Below are 10,854 nucleotides of genomic sequence, written 5' to 3'. Positions count from 1 at the left end.
AGAGAGAGAGAGAGAGAGAGAGAGAGAGAGAGAGAGAGAGAGAGAGAGAGGAGTGAAGCTATAAACTCATAAAGCCCACCTCCAGTGATGTACTTCCTCCATCAAGTCTACACCTCCTAAAGATTCTATAACCTCCCCCAAACAGTGCCATCAATTGAAGGTCAAACGTTCAAATACTGTGCCTATGGTGGAGAATTTCTCATTCAACCCACAAAAGACAGACACATGGTAAGTTAGTGGATGGATGGTAGAATATAGATGAATGGCTATATAGTACATGGGTAGTATACAGGCTGTGGATGGATGGATAGATGGATGGATGGGTGGATGGATGGATGGATGGATAGTGAATTGATAGGCAGATGTATGGATGAGTTTATGCAGTGGTTCTCAACCTTCCTAATGCTGTGATCCTCATGTTGTGGAGATCGTTCCCAATCATGAAATTAGTTTGTTGCTATTTCATAACTGTAATTTTGCTACTGTTATGAACTGTAATGTAAATATCTGTGTTTTTAGGTGGTCTTAGGCGACCTCTGTGAAAGAGTTGTTCAGTTCCAATGGATACATTGATAGTATATGGATGGGTGAATAGGTAGTGTATGGATAGATGCATGATAGAAAAATGATAGGTAGATGGATGTATAGATACATGCATGATGGTTGTGAGTGGGTGGTGGATGTATGTATGGATAGATAGGTGTATGGTAGATGTATAGGAGGCTGAATGGTAAATGGATAAGTGCATAAGGATGATGGATGAATGAATGGATGGATGGTGGATGGATGGTGGATGAATGGATGGTGGGTGGGTAGATGGTAAGTGGATGGATGGATGGATGGGGGGTGGTGGATGGTGGGTGAGTGGATGGATGGATGGATGGATGGATTGGTGGGTGGATGGATGGATGAATGGATGGATGAGATTATCCACAATGGCAATACATTGATGATATTGAAGGATGTATAAATTGAATAAATTGAAGGATGCATAAAAGGGAAGATGGACAATGTATGAATTGATAGTTTTGGTGGATTTAATGGATGGATAGGTAGGTGGATGACTGAACATGCATGGTGGATGGATGGATGGATGGATGGGTGAATGGGTGGAATGATAAACATATCACTCAGAAACCACATGATGAATAAAAGTTTCTACTTTGAACTTTGAGAAGGTTTCAAGGAGAGATAATAAAGAAAACACTCTTGAAAAAGGAATTTTCCTTAAAAGACAAAGAGCACAGGTGTAGAGGGAAAGGTGTACCAAGAAAAGATTGGTGTAAGCAAAGGGTTAAATGGCAAAAATTACGTGTGTATTACCTGAGACTGGGGTGAGGGTGGAGTTGTGGAAATTCTGAGGTGCCCCATGAGCCACAGAAATGGAACAATCCATGACTTCACAAATGAAGAACAGCCCTGCAGTAGTGCCACTGTAAGTTAGGGGAACCTCTAGCCTAACCACAAGAAGCTACAGGGTAGAAGCCTATTGGAGAGTATTTGCTCAGCATAAATATGGCCCTGGGTTTGATGTAAAAAAATCTTCAAAATGGAAAAAAAAACCAAGGTTACCATAGAACCCATGCCAATGCCTTCTCTCCCCCTCTGTCCTCTCACCCTCTCCCCTTCCAGCCACTCCCTTCCCACTGACTGGGCCAAGGGGCAGCTCTCAGGGCAGCCCCTCTGTATGAAGCAGTACTACAGACTCTTCTCCTCTTACCGGCTTCCTGGCCATACCCAGGACACACTGGTGGCCCAGAAGAGCAGTGTCATGCCTGAGCCTGAACACGTCATTGTGGCCTGCTGCAACCAGGTAAGTGGCCCATTGCCACAAGCTTCAGACTTGGGGAGGATGTGGAGCACATACTGGCTAGGTGTGGCTAACCATTCCTGCTTCTTCACAAGTGTGCAGGCTGGTCCCCTGAGTCTTACAGTGTGAGTGTGGGGCATGCAGCCCCCCAGGTAGGATTTCCTACTCAGTCCATACATTTCTCTTCAGCAGCTGAATTATAGGAATGAAAAGAATATTCATTTAGGGAATGAATCCCCTGGGTTTGTATCCCCAAGAAGGCCATAACTTAGGGTCATGAATGAGGTCCAATGTGGCCCTGGACCCTTCATCTTCATAGCTATTAATTTTCATATAGTCCATGTCCTTCCTAGAAATTAGATGTATGGGCAGAATAAAGACTAAGAGACAAGACCTCCCATGTGTAGGACTGTGGGTCTAGAATTTATATTTACTAATTTCATGTAATTGCTCACAATGACCCTGTAGAGGTGGCCCTTTGAGTCTTCATTTGGCAGGTGAGAAAGTGAAGCTTTGGTAAGCTAGTGATGTATGTAAGAGGAAGAAGGATTCCAGGTCCTACCAACTGCCCAAGTCCAGTCAGGTTGTCAGACATGGCTCTACAGGGTCAATAAGCGTCCCTATGGCAGAGGAGCAAGCTGAGCATGCAGGCTACTGACCCCATCTGGTGCCTACCACACTATGTATCCTGTATGCTGATGCTTCATCTAGCTAAGAGTGGGGGATGGAGAAGGGTCTTAGTATCTTTTTGTATTGAAAGCTTAAGTTTGACAGCCAGAAGCCACCCCGCTTCCTACCCTACACCCTTCTTACGGTCTAATGCTTACTTCCTGAGCTCACTTCAGTAAACTGAGAGCTTGGGAAAGCCTGTCCTCTGAGGATAGCTGTGATTTGAGGGCTTAAGAGCTATCAGGAGGCTTCCCAGCCTGTCTAACACCCTGACCAACCAGCCACAAAATGAAAACCTTTCCTCATCTTCATTCAAAGAAAGTCAAACCAAGTGCTTCTCAGCCTCTGTAGGGCACATTATCCAAGCCTTCTGGAAACAACCATAGATCAGGCTTCATGGACTTCGATGAGGGTGGAGGGTTGGGCAATTACTTATGTCTGGATACCGAAAAGGATGTGACAAGCTGTGTCGAGAAAGAGACCCTTTGCCAAGTCCAAGGATCTGGCTTTCAAAGCTGTAGAACGATAAGGCATACATGCCAAGCTCATGCATACACAGATGCATGTGCAAAGATATACCTGGTGTTGTGTGTTGGTTTTTTTTTATATTTGTCTACAACCATTAGCTTGTTGTTGTTTGTTGCTGTTGTTGATGATGTTGTTTATATCTATAGCTACAGCTCTGTCTATAGCTGTTTGATTTATTTCACTGTGCACTGGATAGGTGTACCACATTTTACTTATCCAGTATACTCCCAAAACCAGTCAGGTTCTTTCTGATGTTTTGCTAAATCAGAAGGTCTAATCCACACACATTCTTTCATATTCTTCTAGAGCACACGGATATGCTTCTCTCAGCCCTAGACTAAATTCTGCATATACAAGTGCAGTTGCTGAGTCATAGGCAAGCACTCTTAGTTTTGATTGACACTGCCTTCCAACAACAGTGGTTGTATCAGTTTACACTTGACTCTCTGCAAACATGATGATTTTTGCATACTCTAGGAACCACAAAAAAATAAAAATAAAAAAGAGAGGCAGGAAAAGGCTTTCTCATAGCTAGGTTTAATCTGGCCTGTGCTAGGGAGAGCTTAGAGTTTGAGTACAGTCAACAGCTCTGGATGTTCTCCAAAATTAAACAGCTCAGAACCATTTAACACCCCAGAAACCTTGGGCCGGACCTTCTCTGTGAAGGCTCTGTGAAGGCCTGGAGCCTTGGGCTGGCTGCCACAAGTGATGTGTTTGACCTGTTTCCCCCACAGTTCTTTGTCTTGGATGTTGTCATTAATTTCCGCCGTCTCAGTGAGGGTGATCTGTTCACTCAGTTGAGAAAGATAGTCAAAATGGCGTCCAACGAGGATGAACGCCTGCCTCCAATCGGCCTGCTGACGTCAGACGGGAGGAGCGAGTGGGCCAAGGCCAGGACGGTCCTCTTAAAAGGTTAGCTGCAGTATCAGCCCATCTTCATCTCATCTTCATGCCCATTAGCCTTTCCTCCTCCAGGGTTAAGCACACAACCTCATTCCCATCAGCCATAGCCCGGGATGCTCAGCCTTCCAACTCAGGGTGGAGCTAGCAACTGTGTTTACGGGTGGGATGTGCAATGTTCATTTGGAGCCCAGAGTCACTGAAAGAGCAGGCAGATGGAGACTTGGTGTGGGGACCATTTCTAGGAGTTTAGTTGGCCTCCTTCTTCACCTGGTTTCTCAGTTCTAGGACTTTTCAACTTGAATGTGACTCATGTCATTCCAACTGTTCTTATGAAGCTTCTAAGCATCCTCACTAGAAATCCATTCTCCCCCTCCTTTCCTCCCCACTCTGCCACTGTGTGTGAATATGTGTGTTCATGTTCATGTGTATGTGAGTGCACACATGTGTGCATGTGTACATATGGAGGTCACTAATCTGGCATTGCCTGTCCAGTTTTGAGACAAGATCTTTCACTGTCCTGGAACTCAGCAAATAAGCAAGGCCGGCTAGACAAAAAGCTCCAGAGATCCAACTGTCTCTGTCTCTCCCCATGCTGAGATTACAACAAGTGTGTTATACTTTGACCAGTGTGTGTTGCTGTTGTTGTTTTGTTTTGTTTTTTGGTTGTTTGGTTGGTTTTGGTTTTTCCAGGCAGAGTTTCTCTGTGTAGCCCTGGCTGTCCTGGAACTCACTCTGTAGACCAGGCTGGCCTCGAACTCAGAAATCCGCCTGCCTCTGCCTCCCAAGTGCTGGGATTAAAGGCATGTGCCATCACCGCCCGGCTGGACTGAACTCACTTTATAGACCAGGTTGGCCTCGAACTCAGAGAGATCCACCTGTCTTTGCCTCCTGAGTGCTGGGATTAAAGAGGTGCACCATCACACCCAGCCTTGCTCAGTGTTTTTGTTTGTTTGTTTGTTTGTTTGTTTTTGTTTGTTTATTTTTGAGATACAATTTCTCTGTGTAGCCTTGGCTGCCCTGGAACTCACTCTGTAGACCAGGCTGGCCTCAAACTCAGAAATCCGCTTGCCTCTGCCTCCCAAGTGCTGGGATCAAAGGCATGTGCCACCACCGCCTGGCTCAGTGTGTGTGTGTGTGTGTGTGTGTGTGTGTGTGTGTGTGTGTGTGTTTTAAATTTAACTTTACTTGTGTTCTTGGGAGTCAAACTGAAGTTCTTAAGTTTGTAGGTCAAGCATTTTTTAAGCAATTCAACTACCTCTTCAGCCCCAGTTTTTATTTGTTTGAATTTTTATTCTTTATTGCAGTTTCTCCTACCTCCACTCCCTTCTCCAACTTCCCCTCCCCTCTAGATCCATACTCATCCTCCATTTCCAAAAAAAAAAAAAGCAGGCTTCCCAGGATATCAACCAAACATGGCATAACAAACTTCAACAAGACTAGGCATAAACCCTCATATCAAGACTGGAAAAGATGACCAGTAGGACCCAGTAGGAAAAGAATCCCAAGTGTAGGCAAAAATGTCAGAGATAGGCCGACTCCCACTGTTAGGGTTCCCATGAGAACACCAAATTATGCAACCATAATGTATATGTGGAGGACTTAGTTAGCTCAATCTCTTTGAGCCCTTAGGATTGATCCCTGCTTGGTTGGGTCTGTGGGTCGTGTTTTTATGGTGTCCTTGACCCTTCTAGGTTCCTAGAATCCTTCCTCTCCATCTGTAAAGTCTGGGAGGACAGGGACTTGTTTGGTTTAACCTCAAAATCTGCCAGGCCAACCACAGCAGTCATGCAATCGCATATGTTAAAGAAAATGATGAAGGTTTGCTAAGGATACTAGGCCCAGACAGAATTACCACCTACCAGTTAATTACTCTTTCAACTAAATATTGAGCACCTGCTAAATACTTGCCCCTAAAAAGAGGGCTGCAGAGGACACAGGCATATGTGCCCCAAATCCATTTTCACGGATATGACTGCCATGTTGGTGAATTAATAACTTAGAATTTGAAGGTGGTTAATTCCCTCAGGAGACTGTAGTGAATGCACACCCTGCTCTTTTTCCCTCCGGGGATGGAGGCAGGCATCAAAATAATCACCTCTGCTGCCTGGCTAGTTTTCACTTTATTAGCAGGCCAGGCCCAAGATGACTGAACAGGGTTGCCCTAAGGTCTCAGTGCTTGGGCAGCACTAATCAGAATTAATTTGTTAATGGCACTTGATCTGGCTTTCTGAATGGAAGTGCTGTTTTTAAAGGAAGTTCAGCAGAAAGGCATCACACACACCTCCCCGTGGGCAAATCAATTAATCCAATTAGTACCACTGGCAGTGTGTCTGCACCGCAGGAAACCAATTCCTCCTAGAGTGGCACCCTCTTCCCCAGAGCCACCAAGGAAGGGAAACAGGGAAACCATTTGAGCAATGATTTTTGTTTCCAAGTGAACTACTGACAGGCCGCGGCATGAACAAGGCCTGACAGGGAAAAGGAAAGCATGCTGGTGAGTCTCTCTCAGGGCAGAAGCATCATCAGGAAGAAAGGGGAAGGGATGGGGAACCCTGGGTTTCTTGTTTGATCCACTGGGTGGATGCTGGTATCATTTACTGAGATGAGGAGTGGCCTGAAAAGGGAGAGATCCTGTCCAAGTACATTTGATTTACATTTGATTTGGGCCACCCTGAGTCATCTAAGTGGATGTGTCATGTTAGATCTATGTGTCTGGAGCAAGAGAGAGAGAACGAAAGGGAGAGGAAAGAGAGGAGAGAGAGCGAGAGAGAGAGAGAGAGAGAGAGAGAGAGTCCAAGACAGTTATAAATTTGAAGACATCAGATCCTTAGTATCGTTTAAAGTTATGGGCCAGATGAGCTCATCTGGAAATGGAACAGGGTCTCAGGGTTAAGCAGAGAAAGATTCAAAGCAGCCAGGCAAGTACAAGAAAGCCAGAGATTGGAAAGGGGAGGAGGAGAGACTGTTTAGCCACAGAGAGGGCTGTTGAGAGCCTAAGAAAGAATAGCTCAGAGAGGAGCTACTGAGCTTTTCAACCTTGTCTGTGAGCTTGACAGGGCTATGGCAAGAGAGGAGAAATTACCAGTGCATATATGAATAGAAATGGCAGAAGGGAATTGTTGATGAGGTGGTCAGCAACTAGACCCAGTGCATGTGGGCGACTGTTCAGAAACTTGGAGATTTAAAAAAAGCAGAATACTAGGACATTTCTGGAAGAGGGTAAGGGCCAGGAAACAGGTAACAGGAGAGGCAAGTAAGTGCACAGTCGTGGGCAGGCAAGTGCTCCAAGGAACCGATAAAGGGAGCTGCTGAGGGGGAGGGAATGTTTGCAAAGGTGAAAGCAGATAGAAGCAGGGGATTGGAGACCCATGAGGCTACAACTGGCATGGTGGATTGTAGGGAAGTTCCCAGAGGTGGCTCCTGGTCAGGGGTGGATAGAATCATGGTGTGAGCTAAGAAAAGTGAGGACTGGATTCTGAAGATAGAGAAATATGTAAAGTGGCCTCTTGGGGAGCAGGGGGGGCGGGGGACATCCTCAGAATGATAACCAGGTTTTGGGATTCTTTGGGCCCATGTAGGAGGGTTTTGGGAACCATCAGTCTTAGCAGAAGCTATGTAACATTATTACAGTAGACTCTACACACACACACACACACACACACACACACACACACACACACACACACAGTTCAGCTTCTCCGAGGAGATGGGGATGGGTGGGCAAGCTGTGCTATGATGCTAGAATCTGGGTAGAATTAGCTGCTCTATGCTCAGGCTGCCGTGGCCAAGTGTCATGGGCTGAGACTAACAATAGAGTGGATTGCCTCATGGTTCAGGAGGCTGAACTCCACCACCAGTGTCCACGGGGCTGTTTTCTCCTGAGGCCTCTCTCTTAGTGCTTTGCAGATAACTTCAGCCTGAGACTCTACATGGTCATTTTTATGTGTAGGTCTATGTCCTAGTGACCCCTTCTTCTTATAAAGATACTAGTCCTATTGGATTAGGATCCATGCTGAAGAGACCCCATTTAACTTAACAAGTTCTTTCAGAGGTAAGGGGCTGGCTTCTGACAGAGATAAGTTCCTCAATGGGTGCTATGGTCAATTAGAGATGAAGTTGGTCCAGGAATAGAGAGAAGGGAATATGGGCTCACGGATCCATCCACATGGATGTTGCAGAGAATAAGGATGACAGTGGTAATGTAAAGGGAGAATGTGATTCAAGAGCCTGAATATTCAATACCAAGGAAGAGATTGTACGGTGTAGTGACAAGGAGCCAATGAGGGGGCAAGGGGAACTAAAAATAATTACAGGCTCTAGATCCAAATGGGAGGGGATGAGGGATAAGAATTGCTGAGAAGGCACCTACACAACTTGGCCCCTGATATATGGATAGGAAGGAAAACAGCAGTGTCTTACCACAAGGCACAGAGTGGGAGCACTCAGGAGCACTGAGTGGGAGCAGTTGAAGCAGGTGGATGGAGGACTTACAGATGGGTTAGCCATGCAGTAGGTGAGAACCAAGTGCTCTTGGGGAATACATGAAGACAGAGAATGGGAGGAATCTCCATAGCCAGCCATGCTCCTCCATTCATAATGTCTAGGAGTTGCAGTCGGCCAGCTGGCAGGGTTTGCTGGGGAACAAAGGAACTCAGTGTTATTGTTGAGTCATTCCCAGATGTCATAGATCCCGACTCCCAGCAGAAGCCCAGGAGTCCCACCTCCCTTTCCTGCGTTGGCACAGGCCAGAGAGGTGCTATCCAGGAGACTGACCATGGATGCTGCTCATAGGAAATGTGTCCTCTAGTCGGAACGATTCCTCTTCCAGTCAGCCAACAGCCAGTGGAACAGGGGATTGGCCACATCAGTTCTTTCCATTGCCAGCATTTCTCCTTCTGGACCTTATCCCTGATCCTCTACACAGCCCTCAACTAGGACTGGTCCACTCTGTGAGCCCCCAGGTCAGCGAGCCCAACACTGTCCTGACACTGAGTGGCTTAGGAGGGGTCTAGGGACCACCAGGAGGTGCAGGAGGAGCAGACTGCCTGTTGCTAAGTCCATTCCTTCCCTAGTTCCAAGTTGAGTTTCCCCTGCCAAGCCCGCTCAGACACCACACCTGGGAAGCACCACTGGTAACCCCAGCATTTATGGCCCAACACTAAGAGTCCTCTCGGAAGCCTTGGTGCCAGGGCATACAGGCTACAACCAGAGATGCATTTTAGACAGCATCCTGAAGGAATGTGGAGCCACATACCTGACCTGTCATGGCTTAGGAGATGGTGGAACCTAAGGCCCAGCAAGCCATACAGTGAGGTTGTCTAAGTACATGAAAATCCTTTAAAATGCTGAGGGGTGCAGGGCGGGGGAGAAAAGGGAAGAAAGCATGGTTGGGATCCACTTACTCTGATCGCAGCCTCAGTCACCCAACAAGCTCCTCGTTTTGTTCATGGCCTTGACCTGGGCATTTCTGTCCTCTGTCAGAGTTTTCATTTTGCCTATGATGTAGAGATATTTTTGTCCACATGGTCTCTGGAACATCCTAGCCTTAGAGGTAGTGGCTGGGGGCACAAGGCACCTAGCTCCCCAGCCTGAGGTCTGCACTATAGGGGGAGAGGGGCGGAGTCTGAAGATGAACCTGGGGCCTCAGAAGGGCCTGTGCATCGTTAGAGGACCTTCCTCCCCACCAAACTGTGAAACTATGGCCTCCTGAACCCAGGAGGAGCTAACACCATTATGATGGTCTGGAAATTTAATTAGACATTCAGCCCTGAGTCTGGAAGACTACAGTGCTTGTCAATTTGTAGGAGAAGTATGGCCAGCTTGGAGAGGGCCCCCGAGCCCTCCAGCTTTCCTGGGCTCTGTGTGGTGATCCTGGGAACAGACCTTACAGGCAGATGCTCTCCATTTACACAGCCCGTAAATATTTATCCCCAGCAGCCAATTAGAGGCAAGGCATTGCTTCCAAGGAGGGAGCTGACAGAAGGTGGCTGCAGCTGGAGGAGGCCGTGGTCATGGTTTACAAGAACCACTCAGGAAGGGGGCAGAGTGCTGTTTAAATACTGTCATCCAGAGCTCAGCAAGTCTGCTGGCTTTAAAACCAATTACACATTAGCAATAACAGCCTCTCTGATTTAATTGGCCCAGAAAGACCTCCTGAGCTTTCGGATTGGAATACGATTTTCTTTCTCTAGGGAGAGAGGGCCTGGGCTATGCCCCTCTCTGCAGCAGAAGCATAGAGGCCTTGAGATGAGCGCATCCAGAGGTGAGGAATAAGAGCTCCAGAGCCAAAGGCCTGCTGTTGACCTGCCCTTCTTGTCAGCTACAGCCTGGGATTCCTGCTCCATGGTGGAGACCCCAGCCTCCTCCATGGGAATAATGGGGCATGTGACCTGGTACCTGGTGTACCAAGGGTGTTCGCTACATGAGAGCTCTTATTAGATTTAAGGGAGATCTCTGGGTCACTTTGCCCAAGGTCCACAAGTGTGCTGCCCATGTAGTCAGAGACAATGACCTGCAGACCTGTAGGCTTCATGGCTCTCTTCCTTACATGACACCCTAACTTATTAGCCTTTTACCTTGGGTGCATTTTGTCTCCCCTGCCTTCTACATATCATATTCTAAACACACACGCACATGCATACACACACACACATGCACACATGCTCATGAGCACACACATACACGAACCTTTTTAAAAATTTTCTCTGACCTTTACTTCTCCAGCCTTTGCCTCCCACTTTAAGCAGTTGAAGTCTAAAGCATCTGTGAAGTAGGTTTTGCTTATCTGCCCTACCCCCACCCCACTGCCACCCTTGTTCCCAGTTCTAGAGTAATGACACTCCTGTTTTTCTCTCTTCTTGGAAAGGGAGCTTAGAACAAGGAGAAAGAGCTCAGCTTGATTTTTTCATCCTCCTCCTCTTCTTCTTCTTCCCCTCACTCCCTCC

At 46.9% G+C, this 10,854-nt stretch overlaps 1 protein-coding gene across 1 annotated transcript in view; it reads left to right on the top strand.

The window, feature by feature from the left end:
* Positions 1 to 10,854, top strand: part of Chat (choline O-acetyltransferase) — a 55,557-nt gene that overhangs the window by 11,886 nt on the left and 32,817 nt on the right. The window contains exons 6-7 of the mRNA XM_031361513.1: positions 1,633 to 1,813; positions 3,742 to 3,919. Of these exons, the coding sequence (XP_031217373.1) occupies positions 1,633 to 1,813; positions 3,742 to 3,919 (359 nt within the window). The remainder of the gene's footprint in view (positions 1 to 1,632; positions 1,814 to 3,741; positions 3,920 to 10,854) is intronic.

The sequence above is a fragment of the Mastomys coucha genome, unplaced genomic scaffold (assembly GCF_008632895.1).
Source record: "Mastomys coucha isolate ucsf_1 unplaced genomic scaffold, UCSF_Mcou_1 pScaffold9, whole genome shotgun sequence".
Classification (NCBI taxonomy): Eukaryota; Metazoa; Chordata; class Mammalia; order Rodentia; family Muridae; genus Mastomys; species Mastomys coucha.
The sequence above is the reverse complement of the archived record's forward strand: the minus strand, read 5'-3'. Positions and strand labels throughout refer to the sequence as shown.